Source organism: Harpia harpyja, chromosome 14 (assembly GCF_026419915.1).
Source record: "Harpia harpyja isolate bHarHar1 chromosome 14, bHarHar1 primary haplotype, whole genome shotgun sequence".
NCBI lineage: Eukaryota > Metazoa > Chordata > Aves > Accipitriformes > Accipitridae > Harpia > Harpia harpyja.
Window position 1 is genome coordinate 27,707,732 of NC_068953.1, and position 14,459 is coordinate 27,722,190.

The 14,459-nt window shown below is 40.1% G+C and overlaps 1 protein-coding gene across 1 annotated transcript in view; it reads left to right on the forward strand.

The window, feature by feature from the left end:
• Positions 1 to 14,459, forward strand: part of FBN1 (fibrillin 1) — a 159,931-nt gene that overhangs the window by 104,744 nt on the left and 40,728 nt on the right. The window contains 4 exon segments of the mRNA XM_052809134.1: positions 3,345 to 3,470; positions 4,295 to 4,420; positions 13,391 to 13,513; positions 14,149 to 14,271. Coding sequence (XP_052665094.1) covers positions 3,345 to 3,470; positions 4,295 to 4,420; positions 13,391 to 13,513; positions 14,149 to 14,271 — 498 coding nt within the window.

Sequence of the window (14,459 nt, forward strand, 5' to 3'; positions counted from 1 at the left end):
AAATCCAAAATGTGTTAAAGTCAATGGAAAGAATCATCATGAACAGAAGCCAAAATGCTCTGCATGTGTACTGTATGGTTATGTTGGAGAGAGAATAGACAGAAATGCTAGAAAAGGAGCTGATTGCCCTGTTCTGTGGTTGTACAGTATCTGCTTTTAAGCAAGCAAGAAAATTCATATTTTTAATTCTTTGTTTAGTCAAATGCAAGTATGCTGCATTACTCCAAAACTGAATGACTTTCAGACAAACTGAAATGTGAATAGTGTGAATCTTTCTTAGGAAACAGCTCTCTTGCACTCTTAAACAGGGTTTATGAGAAAATTTTCAGAGTTCTGTAATGGCCAGTTGTTCTCGTTTCGGAGTCTGGGAGTCATAATCCCAGTAAGTGAATTGTACTTGAGGATTTCCACATAGGTTACTGGAAAGATAATTCTACCCTACTGTTCTCTTACTTCTTGCTGCACAACGACTGGCCCGCTGCGGCATGTGAATATTTGCCAGCTGTTTGCCAATTTCATCTGAGACCTCCTTGAAGAAGATGAGAAATATAACAGGGTTAATCCCTTGGAATAGAATTGCCTTTGTAGTTGAACAAATGGAGAATTTTCTATACTGAATTAATAGAGAGAGCTCACATTTAGAATTTGTAAATATTTATAGACCTCTGATCAGGGTCTCAATTACCCTGAGGCCACTCGCTACCATTCCAAAGGGTAAAAGAGCCTTAAAGCATAGTTAAATGTAGTTTTCCCTCCCATTGTAGTTTACACTGTCAGAAAGATGTGAAGTAGCCAATCTTCAGCAAACATTGAACCCTTCTTCAAAGAAATCAATTAGAAAAAGTTCAAATTTGACTGACCCTGAAATTAAGTATTTCAAACCCTAAAATATTTAGATTAGAAATAGTTTCCTTTAGGTCAAGTTAGGCAAGTTCACACAAAAACTTGCCCAAACATTGGTGTTTGGGGCACTTGTTCAATGCAAAAATAAAACCAGTTGATCAAAATTGTGCCTCAGCCAAAATCTAAACCCAAGTGACTGAATTAGAAGGACATGAGAGGGAAGGGGGGAGTTGGTGGGAGCAGGGGTTTCTGATCCACTTTTCTGTTTTCATGTTCTTGGCTTGACTGTGTATACTTGGACAGTCTAGGGATCTCAAGTCTACTGGCTAGAAACAGTTCTGTGCTTTACTGCTGCTTGCCCTTAGCCACCCAAAGACATCTCTAAACCCAAAAACAGAGCAGATCATTTAGAGCACCTTCCTGTATATTAAACTAAAACCTTTGGAATAGAGAACTATCATCTTTCCCTTGTCAAAATGAAAAAGGGAGGAAGCAGTTGCCTTTGCTGTGGGGAGGGCATGGATTCTCAGTGTTTTTGTCCATGCATTAACTTGACCATAAACACGTCCATAGAGGTTTGTAGTCAGATCTTACCTGGGTGAGGAATAAAAAAGCATCTGATCTTAGCTGTGAATTTTTGCATATTCATATCCAGCCTTGACTCTGAAAAACAGAATTTCATTCATAGGCCAACCAGTAATAGCTATTAGCTATTCATTTTCATACTCTCCTCCTAAGACAGACTTGAATGCAATAGTGAACACATAAAAAGGTTTAAATAGCAGAAATACCAGACACCTTTGGATGTCAAGTCAAACTCTACCTAAGAAAATATCCAGAGATGTAAGGGGTCACCTTCACCTACCTAAAAATGCTGCTGCCTTCTCTTGAAGAGATGTTAATTACATATATAAGCATCTGGTGAATATTCAAAATCCACATGCTGAAATTTTGCCTCTGCCCAAACTGAGTGAAAAATAAGAAAAAGTGTATTTTGTGACATTTTCTACTCATTGCACTGAGTATCTGGTTTTACTGTGTTAGATGTTTGTGCATGATACAAGATATAGCAGCACTGTGACCTGAGTATGTGAAAAACCTATTTTACATTTTAGTTTGCTCTCTGTGTGAACATGTCCTATCTTTAACATCACACAAAGCTGGAAGCCATTACGGAATATATTTCTTGATAATTGAGCTGGTAAGAATGCCGTTCAGTTCAGTAGTAGGTCAGGTTTGAATTGGTGAGGTTATGCATAAATAATCAGCTCAGTTAGGAGAAACAACAGGTTCTTTGTCAGCTGATTTTCCCCCAACTGTGAAATTAGTACAGTGACAGGTTAGTAAATAAAGTTCTTTATTTCTGTCATTATTATCCCCATTTCTAGAGCTTAATTTTGCATGTTAATTCAAATTCTGTTCCAAATTAACATTTTCAGGCTAATGTCCATGCCAACATTATTTGCTTGTTAAGATGAACAGGGACTGGTCAGCCTTCCTCCTTGCAGAAGTTGTGTATCCACACAAGCACTAGCTACTAGAAATATGGAAGAATAATGAACATAATATTTTAAGTTAAAGTGAGTTCATTTTCTGTAGCTGCATAATTCCTGCAATCCACAATAGAACGGTCTGGTAATGAATTATACCCTTTCTCCTGGAGGGGATTCCTGAATCTTGTCCTTTTTGTGCCGATTTTTTTCCCATGGTATCACTAGGCAGAGTTTCTGATTTTTGCTCTTGCTGGTCTATGTTGGTGCTGACACAGGGAGATTCTGAGGATTTTTACAAGGAACACTAATATAACCTCAGGGACTCTGAAAGATTTCAGATCTTAACATGGCTGCGTTAACATAATAAAGTGTCTGCTTCTGCAGCTTGGTCCCAATCAGTGATGGCCAGTTTAATGAATTGAGAAAACAACTTAACATGCTAGAGGATGTAAACTATGTGGCTGGCCTGGCCAGTCAGCTGAAATGCTAAAAAACCACATAAAATCTCGTAGTGAAATAAATGTATGTACTGTAATTATTCGCATCATGAGTTTGACTCTGTGTTTCCAGTTTGTCACCACCCTTGAGACCTGTAGAGGTATTGTGCATGTACGATGGCTTTTTTAAGCTCTGTAAAGTCTGATATTTTTGTCACTGAATTTGACTTCAGAGCTTCCATTGACTTCAACAATGATGGATTGTATCCAAGAATCTCCAATTGTATGTGGCCATGTGGTGTGACAAAGGTTCTGGTTTTTTTTTTTTCTGTCAATGACTTTTTTACCTACAAAGTTGGTTCGTGTTCCCACTGGAGTCTGAGAGGAATGTTTGCCACTGACTTTAGCTGGCGATGAGGAGCCTAATCATCAGGACAATTTTGCAATGTACCATTCAGTTATTTGCAAGGATTTGTCATGTTTATCAGAGCATTAAAATGTTTGCTTGCCATGATTATGGTTAGTTGCATTGCAGAAAGGTAGCGTATTTTAATCTGATTTTTCCCTGTAGATATTGATGAGTGTGAAGACAATCCTAACATCTGTGATGGAGGCCAATGTACAAACATCCCAGGAGAATACAGGTGTCTTTGCTATGATGGATTCATGGCATCTGAGGACATGAAGACTTGCATAGGTAAGTGAAAGTACATATATTCCAATCTGCATTAAATAAGGAAAAATTATTTATTAAGGCACTATTTCCAAGTAGGCAGACAATGATATTTAAAGAGTATTGCTCTTATGCCCTAATTTTGGCCACCTGACCACAGGACCAGCCCCATTGCACAAGCTATGTTTATCAAATGTAGATGTAATCTCTGTATATCGCTGTAGATTGGGATGCAAACATGGTGATCTATAGCATTGTATCTTTGGGTCCTCTTCCAGTAAGACTTTCATGCGCTCAGATGAAAGAATGCTTGCAGAAAGGAAGTGCTGGTGGATGACGCCGTGGAAAATTTCCAGCAAAATAAATCACCAGTGCTAATTTAAACTTGTCTCTAAGACAAAACTACATGCAAGTGCTGTACGTTGGTAGACAAAGTAATGAAATAGTCTATCTCCAAAACCAAATTTTCACATTTAAATTAAAAATCTGGAGCATATTTGAGGAGAAATGTTTGTACAAAACTAGATAACGTATGCATGCCTATATAAATGTATACACACATATACATAGAAAGCATCAATAAATAGTCATAGTCATTCTTTGGATAATATGCTGACTCTTAGTCTCTATTTTTAAGGAAAGTTGGAATTAAAGGTATGTTAATACAGTAATATAGCAGTGTTAAACCAGATCTCAAAATGTACGCTAGGTAAGGAATAACTAACCTAAGCAGTTTTCTTTTTGCATACGTAGACTCATTTTTGTACCAAAACATCATATCTCAAGAGATTTTGCCAGTTACTTTCTAAGAATTTTATTTAATGAATCTTAATTCATGGGTTTTTTAGATGTTAATGAGTGTGATCTGCATCCAAACATCTGTCTGAGTGGAACCTGTGAGAATACAAAAGGCTCATTTATCTGTCATTGTGATATGGGATATTCAGGCAAGAAAGGCACAACTGGTTGCACAGGTATGTTTTAAAGTTTAATTATTAACTTTTAGTTAAACTCATGAGTCTGCATGCCCTTTTTTCTAGTGTTCAAAACCTCCTCTCACTGTGCTTCTTTTCACTTATTTGTGCTAAATATTGTATCTCTTATGCAAATTTGCCGAGCTTGTGTTCTGCTGAACTTCAGTGGCACAGCATTCAGCCTGATGCTGCTTCTGCCGAAACGAGTGACAAAATGTTCACTGGGAACAAAATGGGGCTTATTACTGCATTGTTGTTGGTCTAAGAGAACTGAAAATGCCATTGTCTGTAATTTGACAGACTCCTGAAGACCTCGGTGGATTTGGATTAGTTAATTGTATACTATGCATGTAAATAACAGGTATCTGTTCCAAGCGTTATTTTGGCAAATACAGATGGCTTGAAATATGTGCTAAAATACATTTTCAGTTTTTGCAAAGTGGCAACAATACAGCTACTCAACTACATTATGTCAGCAAAATCAGAATTTGCATTATTTCTTGTGCATTATTGCCAGCAAATAATTTGCATTATTGCCAGCAAACAGAAATGAGATTCAAATATACAGGCTCTGAGGGCATGATATTAATAATCCTAGTGCTGGTGTCTCAAGCCAAGGTGTTGAAAGTCTTAGGCTTTGCCCAAATATGAATGCAAACATATGTTTAATATAGTTTTTAATGTAGACTTAGGGTAAACACATTTCTGGCAATGTCTTTGAGACAAACTTTTATTCTTAGTCAGCCCTTATTGTACAGAGTCAATAATATACTTCTGTAAGTGCCCCAAATATATGAAGCTATTTTTCTACAGCTGTCATAGAACAATCTGAGAGCTGGAGTTGTACTTTGCATGTTGGACTGTGGACGAATAGTTGTGCATTAGTAACAGCTGCCTTTGACTTACATACGAACTGATCTAAATCCAAGAAATCCCTAATTGTACCCTGTAGACCAACATTTCAATGTTCTTTGTTTCTGTGCTAAATTATATGAAGACCTTCAGTACTCTAGACCTGAAAACCCTTGTGCTGATCAGTTACACATGGTGCAGCTATCACTCCCAGCATAAGGAGCAGTCGGAAGATGAAGCAACTAGTAGAAGGCAAAAGACAGAGAAAGGTCATGGAGGCAGGGGAGGAATCTGAGGTATGGCTTCTGGGGAAGTGCCTGGAAATAGCCACCATTTTTGGTGTCATGTGACACAGGGTAATGGCAAATGTCCCAAGGAATACTTTTTTGTTAGCAGAGAGGCAGGGAAATCCCTCCCTCCTGGTCCCAGCCAAGCCCAGCCCTCTGGATGGACGCTGTCTGCCATGTGGCTCTTGCACCAACTCACACATCTTTATCTTTCCCTCAGCCCATCCTCTGCTGCTTTTGGCTATATGCCAGTGTCCCAGGGAGGATGGCACTCTCCAGGAAAACCACCAGGACACCTTAATTAAAACAGATGCTGTAGAGGGGCTCAGTAGTTTGAAAGAGGCCAGTGGTCTAAGACAAAAAGGTGAAGTATCAGCTGATATAGCTGAGATGGGACCATACCCAAACCACAAAAATCTTTTGGATTTAAATAAGAAAAGGGAGAAGCAGAACAGGAACTTTCTAGGTTAGTTTCATGCTGAAGAAACTATGTGGATACAGGTCCTGTTGTGGCTACAGTGTGCAGATTTTGACATTCTGCTTTTTAAAAAGTCTGATTTACTGGTGGAGATGTTTGAATTCCCCACCTCGTGTTTGTACAGTATTAGAGCAGAGCTGAGTTCCCAGGCTTAGGTACTGCAGACCATGAGAGCATCCTTCAAGACTTCTTCTGGAGGGACCTTGCCAACAGCACCTTGATCCCAGGATCCAATTTTTATCTTACAGACAGATCAAAAGCATCCACAGTTTTTAGGAACTCCCATGAAAAAAAATTACAAAAATGTGTACAACACTTTGAATGGGAGGTTCTCTTTTTCATGAGAACAACTAAATAACATCCTCTGGGTTCCATTACAGTTTTGTCTAAATATTTCAGCTCCCTTGTCATTACCGATTGTTTCCATTTTAACAAATAAACATGTTTTTTTTCCCCAATCATTTAACAGTATTCAGAATCCACCCACTGACTTACATTCCCATCCCACACAGATGTTAGTTCCCCCCCTCCTTGGTTCTCAGTAAGAATGTGGACAGAGTTTAGTAATAAAAATATAATTTTAAAAAAATTATGCAAAAATCTACATTGTAGATGCAGGTTTCCTAGGCAAAGTGCTACGAATGGTTTAATTTCCATTCACAAGGCAAACTGTGGCAAGACTGACTTACAGCACTTCATTTTAGATTTTTCTAGGCACGCAATGGTACATAGCCCCTAGAGAGAAGATCGCAAAGTTTTCCCCTATCCCAGTTCCAGATTGCCCAGCTTTATGACAAATATCTTGTCTCTGCTTTTTCTGTCAATAAAGTATACATGTACTTGTGCAGAGATGAAATCCTATATTGAGACTTCCATTTGTATTTTGTGATTCATCACCACTCTGGATTATTGCCTGTAAATGTGCAATATTTCACTATTGATGGAGAGCCTTAGATTTACTTGCTCTGATATTTTCACAGAGGAACAAATTCTTCTCTGACTCTCTCCTATCCATGCTTGCCAGTTATGGCTGTGTGCGCATACCTCATGTTCCTGGTGGAGCTGTGCTTGTACAGGCTTAAGGGCGCTCTTCACAAAGTCAAACTGAATGAGGTGAACTTGGGGGCAGAAGTTGCCCAAGATGCTCATCAGATCAAAAATAAAGGTGCTTTAAAAGTCAGCTGGATTTCTCCACAGCAGGGTCAGGGAGTTGGAGGGCTGAGACCAGGCTCTGACTCTGCAAGGGCCATGCAGGTGCTGTTTGGAGAAAGGCTAGTGGAAGATGTTCATCTGCGGCCCTGGTGTGGTGTGTGAGGTTGGAGAGTTTGGTCTTGAACATTACTTGCTGTCATCCAGTAATGATGATGATAGTGGATAAAGGAGAGTGAGCGCACACTGCATGCTTGCGTGGCTGACAATAACATAGTTATAAAGAGAAGGACACCTGATATGGTGAAAGGAAGAGGTGAGCCCTGTCATTTGCCCTCCAAAATAGGTCCATAACGTTTTGTGACTTGTATAATGTGCTTGCCTCTCTCCCCTGCCTTTGGCTTCTGGCCATTAATAATACATTGTGTTTCAGTCTTGATGGCACAAGAGAGTTCTGGTATCAGTGAAACAAATACATTTCCCCTTATGAATCTGGGAGCTGGCTGTGTCAGGCCAAATACCAGAAGATAATAATATTAAGATGCTGCCCGCCAAATGGGGGTATTACAGAAGGAGCATATTGTGAGTAGGCATCTGTCCAGCCATAACATGCTGTGCCCCAGGCTGATGACGCAAGGATGGATAGCAGGCAAGAACTGAACTGCCCCATGTGAAACTCCAAGAGGTGCTTACGGTGCAGTATGCTGAATAAAATCCAAGAGTGATTCCAAAAGAGAAAACAATTTTATAGGTATAGAGATCAGAATAGGGGAATTTTTCCATATATTTTTCTACTTGTGTGAGTGCTAAGTTGAAATTCACAGTCTTCTCCTTCTGAAAAGCCTTCCCTTTTACCTACCTGATTACATGGGCAGCGACCCAGGAGGAGGAAATGCCTTGTGACTTCCACCAGACGACTGGCCCTGTGGGAATCAGGCCCAAGCTTGCAATACCAGTGAAACGTCAGTGTGATAAAATGTACAGATATGCAGAGAGCGCCAAAAAAATTAAAAAGTCAGAAAATGCTTAAGGGATTTGCATAATTCATGACAAACAGTACTGTTTTATAGGCAGAGTCTGAATTAAATTCACACTTTGCTAAGAATCCTTTACAGACTATTCAAGCCCCCAGTGAAACCTAACAGAAAACATAAATGGTACACATAGTACCTTGAGGATTTCATGCCCTGTGATGAACATGTGAATTTTCATGGGTTAATGTTCACTCTCATTCTGTTCAAACACAGAGGAATGACTTGGGCATTTCCAGAGCATAGGTGAGAATACAGTGACTTATCCCCATGCTCCTCTCTGGCTGAGTTTAATGATCCAGTTCCAGACTGTGTAGGGATGCGCTGTGCAGATACCGGCTAGCCATTTCTTTCCTTTGGTTGCCACGTTTGCAAGCATAGTGCCAACATGACAGGTACATATGACGTGTATTTTTACTGCACGTCCACAGCCCTAAAAATTTGTGCCTCTGTGATTAATGGAAGAGATGCTTTATTAATTGCCAAAGGCTTGAGAGAAAAAATATTTGTCTGGAGAAGAGATCTGAAGGAGCCAACAAAATGGGGTGACTGACAGTTTTTTTTCCCCAGAGTTATTGGGATTGTTATGATGTCACATCTGCATATTATTTATCATGCATATTCTCATCTGTTGTAGGCAGACAACTCCCTTAGTATTAATGGGAGTTGTGCAATTACAAAGCTGAGAACATGTGTGCAGCAGGACTGGGGCACAATGGGACCGGCTGAGGATGCAGTGTCAGTCTGGGATTGGAATGTCTATTTTCCTTGGCTTGTCACAGCCTCATACTGAAGGCAGAAGGAGAAGGTTGATATAAATCAGTGACTCACTCCTTTACTCTTTAGTGAAAATCCCCCTGAAGTCAATGGGAATAGGCCATCATTATGTGAAACCCTGACTTGAGTAGTGTCCTCCTGTGTGCTCTTTGGGTCATGATACCTTTACTCAGACCGAGTAATGCCTTTCTCTTCAATTATATGAAAATAGTTGGGAGTATTTGAAGAGTATAGTACTGTTTGTACTGCCATGCAGACAGCACAATCTGGACTCTTGGTCTTATTAAAGATATTTATGTTGAGTTAATTTTTCCCCTACAGAGCTGAACTTCTCCTTTTTGTTTTGTTCTGTGAAGCCATAATTCAATACTTATGGCAACATAAATCCATATTAAGCTCCAGTATAAGCAGGCATAAATTCCATTGATTTCACTGCCCCATTTACACAGGACCGTGTTTGGTCTGAGAGCTCTTTGTCTTGGAAATAATTGCAATGCAATAAATTTAGGCTTATAACAGCTGTTCGATGAAAGGAGAGAATAGGGATTATAGCAAAACAACATCTGAGTTAAATGCAGATAGCTTTGAAAATAAGTAAAATCTGGGATGAAGCCAGTGATGGTATTTTATTTGCCTCCATCAGCTTTCATTTAACTATCTGAAAACCTTTCCATACGTCAATGAAATAAGCCTTGCAATGTCCCTGTAAAGGTAGATGATATTAGAAAGTATATTTTGCATTCCCTATTTGATCTTTACCCAGGCAAAAAGCACTGAAATCTGTTGAAAAATTTTCCTGGAAAAAAAGCTGAAAAGGATTTCAGGATTTTGTTCAAAGCAAGTGGAATGGCATTTCAGTGGATGATGTCTGAGAAAGTTGATCCCATTATAAATACCCATGTTTGGATGTAGATTTGCACTTGCAACTTTCATCCTGCAAAAAATTCCAAGCTTTTTAGTGTGTGTGTCAAACAGCTGATGGGGGAACAAGTGTCCAGTGCAAGGGCATCAGTGTCATGGTGCTGCTGTTCCCCTGAGATGTTAATGGGGGCTCTCAGGTGCAAAGTGTTAGCAGGTCAGTGCGAGGTGGGATGGAGTCCACAGTCCCTTTATGTAGAGTTGAAAATTTGTTTTAGATTGCCTTAAATTTGAGCCTGAGAATGACTTCATTGCGGTGTAGCTGTTGCATGCAAGTTTCTGTTTGTGTTTGCTGGTGGTTTAAAAAAATTCTTGGCAGAAATCTCTTCACCGATGATGTTTTTTGTGGTGTTTTGTTGTCCTCCGCAGGGTATAAGGAAGCATGTGATTGTTTGTATGTCTCAAAGCATCAAACAATCAAATACAGTGCAATCTTAATGTTAGCAGTGGTTTAACAGTTTGAGTTTTAAAATCATGTAAAGGTTAAAATATAGAGTGTTTGCCTCAGCTTTTTTATGTCAATGTATACTGTAGCTGAACTCTCAAAATTCCTTCTAGTCTTTCCCTTCAGTTCAAGCCAAAATGAGAGGTTTTTTTCTGACCACCCTTAATATTTTTAACAGACACTAGTTTCCTGTTTAGGGTGATGTTATCTTCATATGAGTTTCTGCACATGCTAAAGGCAAATATGCTCTGAGATTATCTGCTCGTGACCCTTTTTTTAAGTTTTAAAAAGTAAGTGTCCATTTGTATGTTTTCAGGCTTGTTGGTGCAGTCAGCATTCATTAATAGTAGATTCCAGCTGCCACATTTAGATCTATATCTAGATGTCAGCGTTCAGATTATGGGAATGCTCATGTCTAAGGTTTTGATTCAGAGCAATGCCTCATTTAGAAAGAAATCCAGAAAAGTAAGATTAGATGCAGTTCCATATACAGACTTAAAAAAACAAAACCAACCAATCCCCCCCCCCCCCCCCCCCAAAAACCCCACCAAACACAAAACCAACCCACCAAAAAAAACCCCAAAGCAACAGTGGGTTTGGGTAATTTCTGGACTTGAGTGTTGAATTGTAGGATGACAGACGTATGTTGTCTGCTTCTCAGAGTCACGTGTAGCCTTTGTGAAAAGACAAAATATATGTACAGAGCATAGAGAAGGGACACAGAGCCTTTTGTCTAAAGAAGGGTAGGCAGAAAAACTTAAGAAAGAGTTATGAAGGAAATGGTTAAGATGGTACCTGGACACTTTCCCTAAAGGCTCCACTCTCTTGCCCTTTTTAAAGAGCTAATTGTTTTTAGGTACAATGATAGGGAAACTGAAGTGTGTGGTTTTGGGGCTGAGAACCCCAAAGGTTGTTACATGGTTGATGGCTGATGTCTTTTCTTAATCATCCTCTTGAGAGGGGTCTGAGCTGGGGTTTTGTGTGTGGAATCACGCAGAGTTTGAGAGCTTGATTTCCCTTTACATCAGCTATTGTACAGAATGAGATGATTTGGCTTACTGCAACAGCAAAGGCACCTGCGAGGGCTGAGAAAATTGATATAAATACTAAGTGGTTTGATGTGAATTCTAGATAATTTACATCCTGCATGGCAGTAAAGCACAGTTAGAGTGTGCTCAGTTACAGAAAACATTGTAAAATCCATAGCTCAGATGTGTAAGAAAATTCCTGCCAGTTTTGTTTTAGTTACCAGTAGTAATTTCTGAAAACTTTGCCTTTGAGTTTATACATTCTCCAGGTACTTACATGGGACATTAATATTGCTTTGTGACAAGGAAGAATGGAGTTCAGTTTGGCTTTTTAGGTCTATACATTTTGACATCGCCAGAGAATGTCCAAGAATGAAAATAAGGTGAAAATAGCAAGTACTGAAATAGAACATGCTGGCACGAATGCATATGTTGAAGATCGGATGACTTGCTGCCTGGTGTCTCCAAGGATGCTGACTTTTTTCCGCTGTGTTAGGTTTCCTGAGTTCTTTATAAACTGCATGCCTGATGAGCTTTGTGTCCATGAGCTGTCATGTTAAATACAGTGGTACAGCCCATCCTCCACCTTCCACACAGTCTCTGGCAAAGCAGAACCTGGCTTCATTAACTGCCTAGGGATAATCCGAGGAGGAGTTTTCAGGTGGTGCCCAGCTGGTGTTCATCAGCATCCTTGCAGATACGGTAGGGGCTGTGGGAATGCTGCATTCCAGGTATCCCTGGGCAGCAGAGTTGCCTCTGACACCTTTCAGCAAACCGTGCAATGTGGAGCTACCCGAGTCCCTCTCTGCAGACTCCAGGATGGGCAGGTGGGAAAGCTGTCTTCCTTCCCACAGCTGTTTTACGGTATTGTCATGGTTTAACCCCAGCCAGCAACTAAACACCACGCAGCCACTCACTCACTCCCCCCCCACCCAGTGGGATGGGGGAGAAAATTGGGAAAAGACGTAAAACTCGTGGGTTGAGATAAGAACGGTTTAATAGAACAGAAAAGAAGAAACTAATAATGATAACACTAATAAAATGACAACAGTAATAATAAAAGGATTGGAATGTACAAATGATGCGCAGTGCAATTGCTCACCACCCGCCGACCGACACCCAGTTAGTCCCCGAGCGGTGATTCCCCGCCCCCACTCCCCAGTTCCTATACTAGATGGGACGTCCCATGGTATGGAATACACCGTTGGCCAGTTTGGGTCAGGTGCCCTGGCTGTGTCCTGTGCCAACTTCTTGTGCCCCTCCAGCTTTCTCACTGGCTGGGTATGAGAAGCTGAAAAATCCTTGACTTTAGACTAAACACTACTTAACAACAACTGAAAACGTCAGTGTTGTCAACATTCTTCGCATACTGAACTCAAAACATAGCACTATACCAGCTACTAGGAAGACAATTAACTCTATCCCAGCTGAAACCAGGACAGGTATGGTCAAGATGCAAGCCAGCACGTTGTAGTGGTATCTCTCTGTTGTCAGGGGAGCACAGGTCTTCACACAAGCTCTTAGTCATCAAATTTGACACACAACCTATTGCAAAGCTGCTTGACAAACATACATCCCAGGATGCTGAACACCTGCAATGTTAATCTTTATGGATGCTAGTCCTCTTCTTCCCAAAGGCTATGGCCTCACATTCTTTCTGAGCGCACCAGTTAGAAAAAGAAGGAAAACCTGAGTTACTGTTTTCGTCCTTGAATATAAAACTTACCAGGCTTTGGACTGAACTGCAGAAGTACTGCTTTATATGCATATCAGAAAAATAGATAGTAGGGCAGCACATGTTTGAAATAAATACACTACATGCTTCTTTGCTTTTCTTTCTTGTGATTTTATTTCGCTTCTGCTTCATTTTTAAATGTCATGTTATAAAGAAATGCAGGCTTGCTTTCATGTTCACATTGTCTGTCTTGAGAAATTCCAGTATCAGTTATCTGGATATGAGGAAGTTTGATCAATAAGCTCTTCAAACATCTCTGTGTTTTTACAGATATCAATGAGTGTGAAATTGGAGCCCATAACTGCGATAGACACGCCATATGTACAAACACAGCAGGAAGTTTCAAATGTAGCTGCAGCCCTGGCTGGATTGGAAATGGTATCAAGTGCACAGGTGAGGGTCACATGCATTTGTATTTATTTGTAAGGTCAGACCAAAACTGGGTCCTAGCAATTCTGAAAAAAACAATACCATACCTACAAATTGAGAAGACAAATGGTTATCAAGCTTGTTAGGTTGATTCGACATGATCTGTTGGAGGACAAATTCTCTGCCGTGGTAACTGTGAAATCAGCATTATCTCATGTTTGGCTTGTGAGATGGTAAAAACGGACTGGACCACGGAGAGAGACACCATGTCCTTGAGGGCAGCTGATTGGAGGCAGTGAGAGGTCTCCTGGTGCTCCCTGTGAAAATAAGATACAGGTCTTAGTTTTGAGAGTGTCCCACAGCTTCCTCATTCACAGTTACCTTGTCAGACTTCTTTGCCCGCTTTTCCAGTCAGATGACCCCATGTATGTGTGGGTTTTATTATGGAAGATTATTTAAAGTAGAGCTGCTGTGTGCCATATGCTATTTAAAATCTGTATTCATGGTGTGTTTTTTTAACTAATGTTGCCCTTTCCCTTTCCCTTTCCCTTTCCCTTTCCCTTTCCCTTTCCCTTTCCCTTTCCCTTTCCCTTTCCCTTTCCCTTTCCCTTTCCCTTTCCCTTTCCCTTTCCCTTTCCTTCTTTTTTATTATTTTAAAGATCTGGATGAGTGTTCCAATGGAACCCACATGTGCAGCCCACATGCTGACTGCAAAAATACAATGGGCTCTTACCGCTGCCTTTGTAAAGAAGGTTATACTGGGGATGGCTTCACTTGCACAGGTGAGCTTTCTTAGGAAAGCACTGGATGACCTCCAGTGGTCCCTTGCAACCTAAGTTAGTCTACTATTCAATACACAAAAATAGCTTTTAAACATTTGAAATTATTCTCTAATATGTCATCTTCTATTGTCTTGTACTTCACCTGTGTTGCCATAACTTGAAAAGAAATACTGTGTATTATACCTAGT